The sequence below is a fragment of the Staurois parvus genome, unplaced genomic scaffold (genome assembly GCF_062004578.1).
Source record: "Staurois parvus isolate SC_StPar_1 unplaced genomic scaffold, SC_StPar_1.0 ptg000175l, whole genome shotgun sequence".
Lineage (NCBI taxonomy): Eukaryota > Metazoa > Chordata > Amphibia > Anura > Ranidae > Staurois > Staurois parvus.
Window position 1 is genome coordinate 10,339,748 of NW_028317971.1, and position 17,740 is coordinate 10,357,487.

At 39.4% G+C, this 17,740-nt stretch overlaps 1 protein-coding gene across 1 annotated transcript in view; it reads right to left on the bottom strand.

Moving 5' to 3' along the window:
- The window catches only part of KCP (kielin cysteine rich BMP regulator), a 140,734-nt gene that overhangs the window by 13,678 nt on the left and 109,316 nt on the right, over nucleotides 1-17,740 (bottom strand). The window contains exons 34-49 of the mRNA XM_089676951.1: nucleotides 15,185-15,275; nucleotides 14,007-14,089; nucleotides 13,728-13,901; nucleotides 13,305-13,484; nucleotides 12,066-12,336; nucleotides 10,180-10,262; nucleotides 9,678-9,771; nucleotides 8,326-8,499; nucleotides 7,979-8,061; nucleotides 7,744-7,864; nucleotides 7,577-7,659; nucleotides 7,397-7,496; nucleotides 6,917-7,005; nucleotides 3,504-3,606; nucleotides 2,714-2,856; nucleotides 867-1,039 (exon numbers count right to left, since the gene is read on the bottom strand). Coding sequence (XP_089533077.1) covers nucleotides 867-1,039; nucleotides 2,714-2,856; nucleotides 3,504-3,606; nucleotides 6,917-7,005; nucleotides 7,397-7,496; nucleotides 7,577-7,659; nucleotides 7,744-7,864; nucleotides 7,979-8,061; nucleotides 8,326-8,499; nucleotides 9,678-9,771; nucleotides 10,180-10,262; nucleotides 12,066-12,336; nucleotides 13,305-13,484; nucleotides 13,728-13,901; nucleotides 14,007-14,089; nucleotides 15,185-15,275 — 2,045 coding nt within the window. The remainder of the gene's footprint in view (nucleotides 1-866; nucleotides 1,040-2,713; nucleotides 2,857-3,503; nucleotides 3,607-6,916; nucleotides 7,006-7,396; nucleotides 7,497-7,576; nucleotides 7,660-7,743; nucleotides 7,865-7,978; nucleotides 8,062-8,325; nucleotides 8,500-9,677; nucleotides 9,772-10,179; nucleotides 10,263-12,065; nucleotides 12,337-13,304; nucleotides 13,485-13,727; nucleotides 13,902-14,006; nucleotides 14,090-15,184; nucleotides 15,276-17,740) is intronic.

The window sequence follows — 17,740 nt, forward strand, 5'->3', positions numbered from 1 at the left end:
ACCCAGTAATGTACTTTAGGGGTTTAGCAGCTGGTGTTAACTGTCCGCTACTTCTGGCTCCAGTACGAAGTGCCCTGGCGGATTTCTCCGAACAGCCAGCTGACGACGAGGAGGGGAGGTGCGCACGTAACGCGTAAGGAGGAGCCGGGATGTCATGACGCTACACCACCGGAGCCACGTGGAGGCCCAGCGGCCATCTTTGAATCTCCTAGGGTTAGTTTACTCTATTTACCTGGATGACATATTTTTGCAAACCGCTACTTTGTTTACAATAAAGCAATTTTCTATTATACTACACTATGGGCGTCCTTCCCTGACTCCTTGAGGAGTTTTATTTGCAGAGCCCGTTATCACGATCCTAGGCACCATACCAAGAGGAGGAAGACCTCCTGTAAACAGGCAACCCCTTCCATCCATCCTGCATTAGGAGACCTCTTGTCACCTGGATCTGTTCTATTTTACTGTTGGGCGAGTTCTGAATGCAACCCGGAGGGAGGATTCACCCATTCTGACCAGACCTTTTTCTGATGAGGATCCTCGGGATATGATATACACTGCTCATATTTATTTACTTTCTGGTGAGTGCGCATTTCTGCTATACTTCACGGAGCACCACCATTGATTGCTAACAGTCACCTGGCACGATTATTACGATATAGACTTTTTATCAGTATTTTCATTTGTGTATTTTATCTGTTAATGTTTCCCTCAAGCGCTGCACTGTTCTATTATTCTGTTTATAAGTGTACATTGGTTGCTTAGAGTGTACAGCTGCTTTCTTCTTTTTTGGTCAGCGCTCACTTTTACCACTATTTATACTGTTTCCTATAACGCCTGCTATGCTCCAAATTTGAAGGACCCCTCACCTGAAGTCTCCTCCTTCACAGTCTTCACTGAAGACATAGGTACAACTGCCTTGGAAATGGTACATTTTACCATCAAAGGTCCTGTAGTGTGGGTCTCCAAATGCAATGCAGGTGGCTGGGCGAGGAATGCAGTGTGGACAGCACATGCCGGGGATCAGGGCTGGAGTCTCATCCTAAAAAAGACAGAATAACACCTGAGGTATACTGATGAAAATGCATAGCTGTCAACCAGACTTCACATTTCCTGCTAAAATTAACATTTTATTAATGTCCATGGGGAAAAAAAAACACAAAATGTACTGAAAATTTCCCTGAACATACTGTTTATTTATTTTTTTATTTTTCTGTGTAATGTCTCAATTCTAGTATATGTCCTTTGTAACTAAGGGCTTCTCCACATATATTTAATGTAGATTTAGTGCCCGGTCATACTGGGTGCTACTTGCCGTGCGATGCGAGTTTCAAATCGCATGGCAAGTGGCACCCTATTTTCCGCAATTAAAGCGGTCATGTTGATGTGATTCCAACTTGGTCAGAGTTGCACCAGTTTTTAAAGTAGTGCATGCACTACTTCAGGTGCGACTTGCATACACGTCTGTGTCTTGCAAGCTGCATATTTTTTGCAAGTCGCACCTGAAGTCGGAATGACATCCACCTTTGAAATAGTATGACTTCACTAGAAGTCGCACGATTTCAAAGTCGTATTGGTGTGACTGGGGACTTAGACCATAACTGAATGACATTTAGTTTATTAAAGCACTGTGTAAAATAAACAAATTGTCTTTTTTGTTTAGAAAATACAGTTTTTACTCTTTCATTCTTTCATGCATCTCAGTGCTGCCTGTCTATATGCAAGCAACAGCTGCGTGCTTAAGTTGGGCTTCCTGGTGGTGACGACTGTGTGTTGAGTGTGGTAACAGGCAGTTTGAGGTTTATTGCAACTCTACATACAAACCAATCAGCTTTGAGGTTGCATTGCCAAAGCTTAAAGTGTTACTAAACCCTGGACTCTGCATTCACTATATCTGGTCTCCCACAGTACACACAGCATGGAAATGCAATTATTTTAGTAAACATAAACTGCTAAATACCTTTGTTCATCAGCGGTTAGAGCAGTCTTGTGACTTCTATCAGTGTTCAGCAGAGCACCAGTTAAAGCTTATAGAAGGAGTTTTCTTCCTGCTCTAGGAGGATGCAGAACCCCTGTCTGGAAAGTGCTGATTGGCCCTGTGCTGATCACATGTACCTCCCAAGAACACAAAAATCTCTATGTTGAGGCATGTGGCCTGGTATGGTTCAGGAGGGGGGTGCTCGCTCGCCCCCCCCCCCCCTTTCCTGACCTGCCAGGCTGCATGCTCGGATTAGGGTCTGGTATTAATTTTAGGGGGGACCCCACGCCATTTTTGTTTATTTTGGCGTGGGGGTTCCCCTCAAAACCCATACTAAACCTGAAGGGCTTGGTATGGAGGGGAGGGGGATGCCACATTGTTTTTTATTATTTTTTTAATTATTTTTAATATCCTTTCTATGCAGCTGAGCGGCAATATGTAGGTGGGGTGTTGTGTGGGTGTGGCTTTGGCTTGAGTGTAGGCGGAGACACAGGGGGCCCCATTATCTCTTATTGCCCGGGGGCCCCATGAGTTGTCAGTTCACTCCTGGTATATGGTAATGATTATATAAGTTTTTACTAACTGGGTTTAGGTCTAATTTAGTGTATGCTTAGAAGAAATGAATAAAGGTTTGCTAAATAATCAAGAAAAAATAATCTATGAGGAGTAGCTTTAAATCTCTGTAGCAAGCAGATCTGAGATTCTAGAAAACATATGCTATAATTCATAGTGACTCACAGCAGTGCAGGATACTTGTGGACACCTCTCACTGTGGCAGTGCACCTCTCCGGAAACACATGTACAGGTTGTACACTCATTCACCTGCCAATGCTCATTCGATAAATACCTCTGGCCTTGATACAGACAGGATACAGCTGAAGCTGTGAGGAGAAAGAAGTTTTGTTAGTCCTTGGTACCAATGAAGACATCCAAGCAGTTAGCCAAAAGCTTCATAAAGAAAACCTTCCAATAGAGAAATGTAGACACTTATCTTGCAGACTCTTTATTACAATCTTAGTTTCCTGGCTATTCTGGCTTTAAAACATTCTGAATCCCAGGCCCAGAGTAAGTATGTAGCAAGTGAAATCAGATTTAATTTAGAAAACCTGGTCTTTGTCCTAGGTTAGAGCCAAACGGTTCACATAACAGGCAGAGGACTAGCATTTTCAAACAGAGAAAATCAATGACAGCCCCTGTATGTCAGTTATACCATGATTTATGTAAAGTGTATATTTTTTGCTGTCAGCATCCTGTTCAAGATCTCCCTTCATTCCCTGCCCTGGAAACACAACAGGGAGTGAGAGGAAATCTCTACAAAACAAGGGAATTTTTTTAGACAGCTGTCACCAGAACACATCTCCTCATTGGAGGATTTACCCTTACCTCTTGTTCTGTGACAACTACAACATTTTGGATTTTGGATTTCCTCTCACTTTCTGTTTTGCTGACAATGATTACTATAACAGAGATTAATTCATGAGTCTGTTACTGATGTTCCATGAAAGATCGACTAAAACAGCCTACTCACCCTGACAAACATGGCAGCAAGTTCCAGGTGTCCGCACTTTTAGTTCACCTTGCTGGCACTGTACAGGAGGACACTCTTGTATCTGGCAGTCAACATGCCCTAGCTATGAAGAACAAAGTATTTCAATAACAGATGCTGATATTATACAAAGCCATCCTTAGAATTTTGCCCAGAAATGCAGCTTTTCACAAGAGGAATCAATCATTTCTAGAAAGTGTCATTTAGGAGGGTTAGTTTTACTATAATCCCATTGTGTTTACAAAAAATTGTATAACTATCTGTTAAATTCCCAGTTCCCACAGAGCTAGGGAACCACCTCTGAAGAAAGGTTTACCATTCAAGTACGAAAAGAATTAGGTCAGTGAGACCTCATGCACATGGATGTATTCATACATTTTATTTGCCTAGCATAAGATTCCCAGTGCTTTCCCGCACCCGGAGAGCCACAGCTGGAGCATACAGCCTGTCATACAACTGAATGGCTGTGTGTGGCCGTAGTTGTGGAAATGCTGATGCTCCCATGCATCGATGTTTACCTGTGTAGATGCTGCATTTTCTAGATGTATAAATTTTGTATTCGGTAAAAGCAACAATAACTTTACTCTAGGTATATAAAATCAAAGTCAAAGTGCATGGGGACTATGGCCTGGTTCCCACCTTTGCATACATTGAATCTAATGAGGCCATTCACATCCATGTGCTGCCACAATGCATGTTAAAAGAGAGACGAAAAAACAAACAAAAGCAGACACAGATATATGTGAACCTATCCTAAGAGTAACACACATGTAAACTATTGGTTTTATGACTGCTCAAAGATTCTTTAAAAGGGCCAGCTTGCCCAAAGCTGGTATCTCAGTGTATTGTAGTTACCATTGAGGTTAATTAGTAACAATTGTTTTATATTATTCAAAGATTCTTGAGGGGAGATCTTTGAAGACATCTTCTAAGCTCTGCCTATCTGCTACTGTCGTTCCAAGTGGTCTCACTGTTGAATACTATATTTATTTTACACTACAAAGAATGCAGCAGGAAGAGTAGTACTCCATGTTAGGTAGGAGTAGGACTTGGAACATCAGTGGAAATTTTGCTTCTGAAGAGTGATATTCAGCTAGATGATAATTCATGCATTAGCATTTATCCATGATGGGTTTTAGAAGACTGAACCTTTAAAGGATGCTTGTCACAAGAGAAACACAGAGGCTATTAACCTCCCCATGTGAAAGGCTGGTTGTCTGACAGTCTTACTGTCGCTATTATCTTCAATTATTTGAACCACTGACCTGAAACAAGTATACACATTAATACTTTGACTTTCCTAATCCATAAACGTATACCTGGTCAGTTAATATTAAAGCCAGTGGGTCCACCTAAGAGAGAGACAACTAATATTTTCTCAAGGATATCAGCAGTAGCAGCCCTTCTAAATTCTCTCTTACAGTGCCTTGAAAAAGTATTCATGGCCCTTGAAATTTTCCACATGTTAAAACCAAAAACTTATAAATTTATTTTATTGGGATTTTATGTGACAGACCAACACAAAGTGGCACATAATTGTGAACTGGAAGGAAAATGATAAATGGTTTTCAAATTTTTTTACAAATAAATATCTGATAAGTGTGGCATTTTTATTCAGCCCCCTTTATTCTGATACTCCTAACTAAAATCTAGTGGAACTAATTGCCTTCAGAAGTCACCTAACTAGTAAATACAGTCCACCTGTGTGTAATTTAATCTCCGTATAAAAACAGCTGTTCTGTGAAGTCCTCAGAGGTTTGTTAGAGAACATTTGTAAACAAACAGCCTCATGAAGGCCAAGGAACACACCAGACAGGTCAGGAATATAGTTGTGGAGAGGTTTAAAGCAGGGTTAGGTTATAAAAAAAAATCCCAAGCTCTGAACATCTCACAGAGCACTGTTCAATCCACCATCCGAAAATGGAAAGAGTATGGTACAACTGCAAACCTACCAAGACATGGCCGTCCACCTAAACTGACAGGCCTGGCAAGGAGAACATTAATCAGAGAAGCAGCCAAGAGGCCCATGGTAACTCTGGAGGAGCTGAAGAGATCCACAGCTCCGGTAGGAGAATCTGTCCACAGGACAACTATAAGTCATGCACTCCACAAATCTGGCCTTTATGGAAGAGTGGCAAGAAGAAAGCCATTGTTGAAAGAAAGCCATAAGAAGTCCCGTTTAGAGTTTGCAAGAAGCCATGTGGGGGACACAGCAAACATGTGGTAGAAGGTGCTCTGGTCAGATGAGACCAAAATTTAACTTTTTGGCCTAAAAGCAAAACGCTATGAGTTGTGGAAAGCTAACACTGCACATCACCCTGAACACATCATCCCCACTGTGAAACATGGTGGTGGCAGCATCATGTTGTGGGGATGATTTTCTTCAGCAGGGACAGGGAAGCTGGTCAGAGTTGATGGGAAGATGGATGGACCCAAATACAGGACAATTTTAGAAGAAAACCTGTTGGAGTCTGCAAAAGACTTGAGACTGGGACGGAGGTTCACCTTCCACCAGGACAACGACCCTAAACATGCAGCCAGCGCTACAATGGAATGGTTTAGATCAAAGCATATTCCTGTGTTAGAATGGCCCAGTCAAAGTCCAGACCTAAATCCAATTGAGAATCTGTGGCAAGACTTCAAAATTGCTGTTCACAGACACTTTCCATCCAATCTGACAGAGCTTGAGCTATTTTGCAAAGAAGAATGGGCAAATATTTCACTCTCTAGATGTGCAAAGCTGGTAGAGACATACCCAAAAAGACTTGCAGCTGTAATTGCAGTGAAAGGTGATTCTACAAAGTATTGACTCCAGGGGGCTGAATACAAATGCACTCCACACTTTCCAGATATTTATTTGTACAAAATTTTGAAAACCATTTATAATTTTCCTTCCACTTCACAATTATGTGCCACTTTGTGTTGGTCTATCACATGAAGTCCCAATAACATACATTTACATTTTTGGCTTTAACATGACAAATTGTGGAACATTTCAAGGTGTATAAATACTTTTTCAAGGCACTGTACATTTTTTTACATAGTTTATTTCATGGTTACAAAATCATACAAGAAAGGGTATTTTGTCAATTGCCACGTCATACTATACAGTACGCAGGAGGCCATGAGATGTTAGCTGGTGACATTTGCTTTCCTTACATTCTGTTGTGTGCACATTAACATGGCTACCAATAAATAATATCAAATATTTTAAACATCATGTTTGCTGATGAGATCAGGAAGTTTTACATTTTCTACACCAAAACAGTTAACAGTAAAAAATAAAAAAAAAGCCTCATACCATACAGTATATCATTAGCATTACTTTACACAGATATTTTTTTAGAAGTATACACTATATATATCCATGAAATGTAAGCATAAACACTACTCACTGTACAGGTGCAGGTGATACATGGATTTTGTCTGTCTGCCCAAGTCTCTCCATCTGGAACCCTCCGTCCTTCAAGCTCAACCATACATTCTGTATAGGGATACGACTAACTTAGTGCATAATGCCTTGTAAAAGGTTGTACACTACAGTTGTTTGAAAAACATTTATTAGTCTATGGACTATTTTAGAATTACTACATTGTGCAACCATATTATTACAACCACCATATAAGCTTCAGAATCTAGTTATGCACAACTGCACTTTTCTGCATTGTAAAAGTATCAGAATACAACAGTAAATAAATTATTAAAGTCTTATACAGTTTAGTTTGCCATTAGAACATTTTTTAAAGGTAGTAAAGCAAAGGGTTGAGTATGTGGGTCAAAAATTCAAGAGACCCCGAAAAAAATCAGGATTCCTTTTTTCCTTTTGGAGAACATGTATTCCTTCCATGCTTTAGTATCAATGAAATAAGTCTCACCAGTGCATATTGGGCAACATGAACCAGGCGGTGTAATCTGTTCTGAACGAGGGCAGCTGAGTATTGGGCAGGGTCTATGTTCACACACCCATGTTAGGTCCTAAAACAAAACCATAAAATACATAAATGAGGAAAAATGCATAAACATAGGGTGACCAGCTCTATAATTTATTTTTGTACCTTGCAGTGGCAGGTGTAACAGGGGTCATTGATAGCCTGTATCTCACTTCCCACCAATAGGTCTGTGCAGTTGCTCAGAGCCTCTAAAAACAGAGTAAATTAGAGATACAGGCAAGCCGTGGCTTTTTACTTAAATGACTTCCAGATGATTAGAAATTACAACTTACGGGCACAGCTGGCACAGCACTGGCCAACAGCAGGTGGCAAAATTTGATTCCTGGGACAATCCAAGAGGCTGGGACACTGCTTTCTGCTGCAACGTCTGTACTGCCGGCCATCTGGTAAACGCTATACAGAGAATTGGAAATTAATTGGTATAATATACCCATACGTATAGGCACCATTTCCTTTCTTTATTTGTTAATAAGTTACCTCTTACATACTAGAATTTTAATTTCTTACCTCACATGTGCAGATATCACATGGATCTTCAGAGGGATGGAAACTGTCCCCAGGAACATACACCTTTTTATTAACTACACAGTCTATAAGGAAATGCAGTTAGTTATACTATAGGACCACATAAATAATAATAATGATACATAGATGGAGCAGAAAGACAGGGGAAAGAGAGGTTGAGCATGTAGACTACCAGAAATCCAAAGATGGTGACAGGAAAAAAACATGAAATATAGCTCACATGTTCAAGAAACACAGATACAGATTTAGATACAGGAGAAAAGTTCAGGCAGGAAACAATATTTAGATACTACATAAGGCAAACCCAGAGAAGGTTCTAATATATTTACCTGCACACAGAGGACAGCACTCTCCAGGCAATGTTATGTGACTGCTGCAAGAAGTGATACACTGTAACCTGGAGCAGGTAGTGACACCATCCACACACATGCATGCCATGCAGCGATCCACGCTGGAGATCCAGTTACTATGGTCTTTGTATTCCCGACCATTGTAAATACAGCCTGTAAAACAAATGTAAAACTGGTGTAACATAGCAATATTTGAAGGCTTCAAAGAATAATGTGGTAGATGTGTAAAAACAAGTGCTGAATGCATGGTTGTGGTTGAAATGAAAGGATGCCTTTTAAATAGCATTACATCCAATGTAGAAGCTCCACTGTTGGGTGGTGTGGGGTACCTATAAAGCTGAAGTGCTCACAATTACATATCTGCAAAATCAGTATGTCTGGACACAAGTGGGGAGTTACACATTACCAGGAAGGACGTCAAATGACACAGTACCGTCAGAAGAAAACTTTATATACTGTATTGCGTTGGATATGTTAGATGACTATCAATTGTTTTACATAGATACTACAAAGATAAATACAGCACTGTGGCCTACCGCTCATGCATATTTTTTGGGACTAGATGTCCATGCCTATGTATTTTTAGGAAGAAAGAAAGGGATATGTAGTTGGTGACATTGTTGTTATATTATTGCCATATGCTTAGGTCAGTTGCAGAATTAACTTTTTCATTGTCTCAAGACTATAGATTGTAGGGCTAGAATTAAAAGGTTTATGTGTGTTAATGGTGAAAACAGTCTTCATCTAAACAGAGTCAGATATATACCGCCTGATCCTGCTAGCCAACTGTCTTGTGAAGACCATCTTCCACTCCAACCACCAGGCTACATAGCAATGTAAGGTATCATAACCACATGAGGTTTACCAAGGCTGGGGGCAGAAACATTCAAAGAGACTATTTGCCCACTCTGCATCAGTACATAATTGTCTATCTATTCTGACAGCAGTATACTTCTATATATGGACCCAAAATGGGTGACCTGTGATTACACAATGCAATATTCAGGCAACAAAACTGCACATATTGTGTGTAAATGAAAACAATGAGAACCCAGACAGAGTCCTCTGCCAGGTAGGACTACAGTCTGTAAACATTTATTGGATGTGTTATGTGTGTATTAGGATTAGGTTACTGATAGTCAACAACTTGCCATGCCACTCGTATAAAAGTTTTTATTTAGCTTTCAAATCCTACCAAATTATTTAAAGTGGGTATTAGTTATTACTTTAATCTACCAAATGTACTTGAAACTCTAGACATTCATTGTATCTATTTGGTCCTACGGCACTTGCAGCTGTTAAGCAAGGAATAGGCTTGCACTGAAACTCACCTCTACAACGAGGACAGCATGCGCCAGGATCTGTCACTTGCTGTGTACATGGCAGAGATGGGCATGTGGGAGGATCACATTGTACACTGCCTGACTGTAATGAAACACAAAGCATCAAATCAAAGACATCCATAAACAGTATACCTGACACGTTAGCATATACAATTTTCCAACATACTGAGGGCAATTTATCAAAACCGGAGCAGCCAGAATTTGGAGTGGCTGTGCATGGCAACCAATCAGTTTCTACTTTAATTTTCAAAGCCTAACTGAATAAGTTGAAGCTAGAAGCTGATTGGTTGTCATGCCCAGCTGCTCCAAATTTTGGTTGCTCCAGTTTGGATAAATTCACCCCACTGTGTGCAGCATTGTCTAGGAAACGTGAAAATGTTTAATACATATGCACTATACTTGTCATGCAACTAGAGGTTTTACATTGTTCTAAAAACAGAACTAATGCCATATATGAAATGCAGAAGTCCAATTCCATTTGTGTACTTACTTTGCATGTGCATTGTAGACATGGATCTGTGGGAGGTACCCAGCGTGCACCTTCACTGTACTCTTTCCCTTGGTACCAGCATACTGATACATGGAAAGAAATAAAAAAAGTATAATGTTTCTAAAAGTGCATGCAGCACGTATCAAACACTACTGCAATCAGGGCATCACGATAAACATGGAAAATGGTAATTATTACAGGTATAATCCATTAGGTCTGCTGTACATAGTTCATCTACACACCAAAACAAATCTAAATGTGAACAAGCTAGTTTGAGCAGAGCTGTGGTTAAAGCCTAAGTTTAGTCAAAATAAAAAAAAAGCAAAAGTCAGCACAAGCAACATTATTTACTATTAATCCGATGTGTCCCTTGTGTTTCTGGCTGCTGCATTCCTTGAAATATTCATCTTCCAACCCTCCACCTCAAACTCCTCACCACCACCAACCCAACCCTCATAATCTTCCCATGTGGCTCTTATCAAAGTACCTGACTATGCCTGCCCTTACATATCCTCCATATATGGAAGTAATACCACAGTTTCTATGAATGAAACAAGATCTACTGTATGAATGACGGATGGGTGGATGATTAAAAAGTCCGCCCCTCCATTCATAGATTTTGTTTAATTCATACTGTAAAAGCATGTAGTATGGCTTCTATGACTGGAAGAGCTGGGTGGAAAGGGTGGGCATAGCTGGGCACTCTTGATGAGTCCCTGTCACTGCTCCCTCAGTTCCATTAATTCATGTCACACCAAAAGATTACAGCAGTGGAGATAGGGGGGTTGGAAGATGTAGAGTTCCAGGAAAGCAGTGTGCTCAGGTACCACTTTAGCTGATGGGTAAGTTTGGCACAACATTTTGGGGTTATTGGTGGGCTGTGCATAATAGTTTAGGTATATGACATGATTTGAGTTCTTTTGTAAGGTTGGAAAGCTCCTTTTTAAATTCCTGCATTTGCTCCTTATCTTGGTTATGCTATTGACAGCTTTACCAATTCATGGATCCCAACATTATTTTTAGGGAAGGGGACTAGTGACAGTGAGGAAGAGTAGGCACAGAAGCAAGTGGGAGGATTACGAATTAATGGCACCACAAGCACAACTCAAATTTATGATGGACTTTTCATGTGCTCCAGAAACATGTGTTCCCGAAATGCGCTAGTGTAAATGGGGCCTAATAGTTCCTCTATTGTGTTGCTTACAACACTGCATCAAGTAATCTTTGGTTTTCCGATTTGTATATTTCCCAACATTTTAAATATGATCCAGGAATACTTTATTACTGAGCCTACGTATTTAAAAATATTTATGTGGAATACTGTCCAATGCCAGAAAAGTGATGTGTATTAATTAGGAATTTAAAAGCTTTTCTTCAATGAATACATATTAACCTGAAAGATGAGTCAATATTATTATTTTATGATATGACATGAAACATATCTGGCATGTGAAACAGTTGCTCTGTATTGGAATGAAAGAATGAAATACACATGTTGACCTCTCCTTAAAAGTCAATTGCCTGACTTTTGTATTAATTGTATTGCTTCAATAGTTTTAATAGGAACATGGAAGTGTGCAGTGAGTGAAGTCAGAACTCTTTATCAGTATGCTTGTTTAGTGACCCAGAAAGTCAGTGAACCAGAAATAACTAAGATCAGCATTTTCTGAATTCCCCAACAGGTTTCTCATGACAGGTGTAATTTAGGATCTTTATATGAGTTTAGTGATCCTGGAACATATGTAAAGTGGCTCTGGCCTATCTACATCTTACCTCACACCCAAAATGTGGACAAAATACCCATCTTGCTCAATACTCAAAATGTCTTCTATGCACCCTCAAACACAACCTATGACATATTTTATCCTACTGTAACACTGTCATACCTGGGCACTCCTTGCAACACTGGCCAGGCTTACTAACTGGGTTGGCACAAAAGATTTGAGGGCACACAACATGTGTACATGTCACACTGCCTTCTAGGCACACACATCGGAGACATGGGTTGGATAAGGAATTGAATGTCTGCCGATTAGAATATTCTTTGCCTTCATAGAGACAGCGGTCACAAACAGGGCAGCAAGGAGATAATGGGGAAGGCACAGGGTGACTGCAGTCTTGGGCACATGGAATGCGCTGACAGTTCACCATCTCATTCTGTGAGGAGAAAAAATATTCATTTTAAACAAAAGCAAATGTATACAATATGTATTTTTTGTGATACAAAGTTTCTAGTTACAAAGATTACTCAAAAAGTATCTGCAACCATTTTCTCACTTACACAGTTATTAAAGGTTTCACCTGTATGAGGGGAGTAACATAATTCTGTTCTGCAATAGAAAGCACTAACTTTACATATACTGTAGATATTAGTACTCTGTAGTCTGCAAATGGCTAGTCTTTTTCTCATGGATTGTAACACAGCACTAACTTTACATATACTGTATATAGTAGTACTCTGTAGTCTGCAAATGGCTAGTTTTTTTCTCATGAATTGTAACACAGAACTAACTTTACATGTATTACTTGTATTAAACTGCATTATTATAGATAGGATATAGCCAATATACAATGTTGAGGATAAACAGACCTATTTATTAAGTAATTCAAACTGCAACCTCTATGACAGCTAAGTAAAATGTTAAATGGGTAATGCAATTTTCTTAAAATCCTGGTAGAGAAAGTACTATAGCCAGAGGTTCAGTATAACTACACAACTTGCATTTTTAGAAGGAGGTCAGAACAGTTTCCCCCATATTTCACTAATGACAGGTTTACTTTTAAGTACTATGGCATAGTACTTAATTATATGGTTATCTGCATGTATAGTTTTCTCTTGGTCCCCCTAAAGTCCCACAAATACAAGTTGATGCGGTCACTGAAGTCCACCTAATGCAGCTTCCTGAGATGGGGTGGCAACGATGCTGCACTGTGTCTCTAAATATATAAGATGTGTCTGCTGTGCATGAGGTTTGATAGGCTATCTGTTTTTTCTAATCTGAACAGATATAGGTATCTTATTGTTTTTAAACATTTCACGACAATTATCGTAATAAGGTCCACCAGAGCACCTTCTGGTAGACTAAACGACTAGTCTGGCACTACATGTAGAAGACTGTACTTACCCTACAGGAACATTGAGTGCACTTGTCTCCGGGTAACTGGAAGTTGTCACCATTCTGGTATGTGCGTCCATTGTGCTTGCATATACCAGTGCAGCGTGGGCAACACTCTGCTGGTGGTGTCACTGGGTGTAGACATGACACAGCTGGACATGGAAGTGACACACAGGTCACTTCTCCATTCTGTAAAACAGAAATAAAAAATTAATAGGCAATTTCAGAGAGTTGCTAAACAAAAATAAAAAAAAGGCATATTTAAATGGATTGTTTATGCATAGTGTTATATGTATCATTCTCTCATAAGCAACACCGATGAGCACCTGTAGTTATATCTTTCAAAGTTTTCATATATGCCCATCTTAAAAAACTATGTGCTACCTCAGCAAAATCATCCAAATCAACTACTATGTCCAGTGGTTGCCTCACCCTGCAATTGCAGCGGCTGCATTCATCCTCAGGGTCAGGGAAGCTCTCTCCATTCAGACAGTCCTGGCCATTATAGTTACATCCATCACACACTGGACACATGCATGGATCCTCTCCAGGGTGAGGACAGTTCACGTTTTCACAGGCCCGAGGGACACAGGTGACATGCCCTCGCTGAGAATTAGAAAAAAGATATGCCACTAGTTTACTGTTATTTAATCAGTGAAGCTATCATGGTATTACTTTAGTGCCATGGGTCTTATAGGTTCCTTCACTCACCATGCAGCGGCACTGCTCACATTCACTTTGTGGGGAAGTAAAAGCCTGCCCATCTAGGTAGTTCTGGCCCTGAAAATGGCAACCTAGAAACAAAAAGACAATCACTATGCCAGGCCCAAGAGCTATATATCACAAGATACAATGCTCCAAAGGAGGAAAGAAGGAAAGGCCGAATTTGATCTTTTTATACTATGAATATATTATATTTTGGATATGAAGACACTGGTGTTTTAAAATTTCAGTCCAGTCCAACCCTACTGTATATTAAAGTCCTGTCTCCTTTCTTTAGGTAGGATTTAGGCAGCAAATTATATTTTGGGAAGGACTTCAAAATGAATGGTAGAAGAAAAACTTGAAAATCAAGTGGTTGCCTCATCCTAACCTCTCCAGATCTTATAATATTCAAAAAAAAATACCATATATAATTGACTACAGGTAGTAATATGCCAGCTCACTTTTAAATAATAGGTAGAAGAGAGTAACAATGGAAAAAATGACCCTGGTTAGTCACAAACCTTAAAGTGTAACTGGACTTCTCTTATAAAAAAAATAATACAAGAAAGACCTCAGAGGTAGATGTGTACCCCTGTTGCACTGGCTGGCTTGACCAACTCTTGGCAGTATTTTCTTCCCAACAACAAGGCAGGTTCCTTTTCTAAGTGTATGTGTGGTGCCCAATCTACAGAAATGAAAGGAAGAACTATCTAATCTGGTTCAGTGAGTGGTTCTTCTAATAGTTTCCATAGGCCATGTGCCGCATATGCACACAATTATTGAGGGGGTGCAGGGAGGAGGGGAAGGCTTCTCTGTAGTCTTTACTAAAATTACACTTTACCCTTTAATGACGTTTCACTCTAACCCTTTCGTGACCAGTGGTTATTGATATCTAAATGACCAGGCCAAATTTTGGAACTTCAGCATGCACCAGTTAACTTCATAATAACACTATGACTATTTTTAATACCTAAATCATTTTAATATATTTTTAGGAAAGTATAAAGCTCTTTTGAGTTTTTTTTTTTATTACAGGCTGACAAATGCTTTTGCAGGTGGCAACCCATTTTCTATATGGGTTCACCTTATCTTTCTCATCCAACTGAAGAATAATCCTTCTTTTCAGGTAATTTCCTAAATAAAGTTGTCTTCATAATATCAGATCACTGTCAATCAATATTTACCTTGGCACAAAGGACAATCACAAGGGCCGGTCACAGGATGAGGACAATTCGTTGGAGGACACAGCTTGTGAACACATTGGACAGATCCAGACTAAAGAAATGGCAAAAATGTTATTTTAATTAAGGAGACATGGTGAACTGATGACTAGGGAGGTTATTATATTGCATATTTATTTATTATATATTTTATTGTTTGTTGTAAACAGCAAGCACATACGGGAAAAATAAAAATGTTCAATTTTAAGAGAGCTAATTTTTCAAGGCTGAGAGCTGCTCTCCAAGACTTAGACTGGGAGGGAATATTGGCATCAATGAACATAACACAGAAATGGGAGTTCTTCAAAAAGACTGTTTGTGAACACACTGCAAAATATATTCCCATGGGCAACAAGTTTAAAAGGTTAAAAAACAAACCTATGTGGCCAACGTTAAAAAAGCCATAGAAAAGAGCTTTTATTAAATATAAAAATGAAGGAACGCTATAATCGTTTAAACATTACAAAGAATATAACAGAATATGCAAAAAGGAAATAAAGACTGCAAAAATTGAAAACGAACAGCAGATTGCAAAACATAACAAGATCAACCCCAAAAAATGCTTTAAATATATTAATAGTAAAAAGGCCTGGTCCGAGCATGTAGGCCCTTTATAAAATAATCTAGAGTGGGTGACTGGGGACAAAGAGAAGGCAAATTTATTAAATACCTTCTTCAGCTCTGTGTATACAAAGGAGCATGGGGGAGCTCTTGTCCATAATGGGCATGGTATTGACACAGCTCCAGATGATCCACATTGGCTGACAATTGATATGATCCAAAAATATTTAGACAGAATAAAGGTGAATAATGCCTATATTTAAAAAGGGGTCAAAATCTTTACCAAGTAATTATAAACCTGTTAATTTAACTTCTGTAGTTGGGAAGATACTGGAGAGTTTAATAAAAGACCACATAGATAAGTTCTTGCTGGAAAAAAATATTTTAAGCAACAGACAGCATGGATTCATGAAAGACAGAAGTTGTCATACAAATCTGATTTCTTTTTATAATGAGGTGAGCAAAACCTTGGACAGAGGGGTGGTGGTGGACGTGGTATACTTGGATTTTGCAAAAGCATCTGACACAGTTCCCCACACACGGCTAATGTGTAAGGTAAAGTCTACAGGCTTGGAAAAATCTTCATGTAAATGGATATTCAGAGAGTAGTGGTTAATGATTCATACTCTGCATGGTCTAGGGTTGTCAGTGGTGTACCCCAAGGTTCAGTGTTGGGACCCTTACTTTTTAATGTATTTATAAACAATATAGGGTCTGGGATTATAAATACAATTTCAGTCTTTGCAGATGACACCAAGCTGTGCAGTGGAATGACGTCCTTACAGGATGTCTGCAACTTACAAACTAACCTCAATGCACTGTTTAATTGGGCAACTATGTGGCAAATGAGGTTTAATGTTGATAAATCTAAGGTGATGCACTTGGGGGCTAAGAATATGCATGCATCATACATACTAGGGGGAGTACAACTGGGGGAATCAATGGTGGAGAAGGATTTGGGAGTTCTGGTAGCACACAAGCTTAATAATAGCATGCGATGCCAAGCTGCGTTTTCTAAAGCGAGCAAAATCCTCTCTTGTATTAAAAGAGGTATAGACTCCAGAGAGAGAGATATAATTTTACCCCTGTACAAATCATTAGTAATACCTCATCTGGAATATGCAGCTCAATTTTGGGCACCAATTCACAAAATGAACACTGGGGAACTGGAGTAAGTACAGAGAAGGGCAACCAAACTGATAAGAGGCATGGAGGAGATCAGCTATGAGGAAAGATTAGAGGAACTGAATGTATTCTCTCTTGAGAAGAGGAGATGAAGGGGGGATATGATCAACATTTATAAATACATCAGTGGTTCATATAGTGAACTCGGTGTAGAGTTATTCACTCTGAGGTCATCACAGAGGACAAGAGGACACGCTTTACATCTGGAGGAAAATAAATGTAATCTCCAAACACAGAAAGGTTTCTTCACAGTGAGAACTGTGAAAATGTGGAATAGACTCCCTCAAGAGTTGGTTTTGGCCAGCTCAGTGGTTTGCTTTAAAAAAGACCTGGATTCTTTCTTGGATACACAGAATATAACTACTATTTATAGGTAAGGTTGATCCAGGGAATATCCAATTACCTCTCGGGGGATCAGAAAGGATTTTTTTTCCCTGCAGGAGCAAATTGGATCATGCTTTGCTGAGTTTTTTTGCCTTCCTCTGGATCAACTGTGGGTGTAGGATTATAACTTTTTTTTTATGGTTGAACTGGATGGACTTTTGTCTTTTTTCAGCCAGACTAACTATGTAACTATGTAATTATATCAATTTAAAGGGACTCTGACACTTTTAAAATAAAGAGAACTGTTTGCAGGTATAAAGTGTAGCAGTGCTCATTCACACTCATAGCTCCTGTATGCCTGTTCAGAGCTGTTGGCGTTTGGCAGTAGCAGATGTGAAAAAAGCTGCTGCAGGTATGTGGCTGCACTTTATACCTGCTACCAGCTCTCCT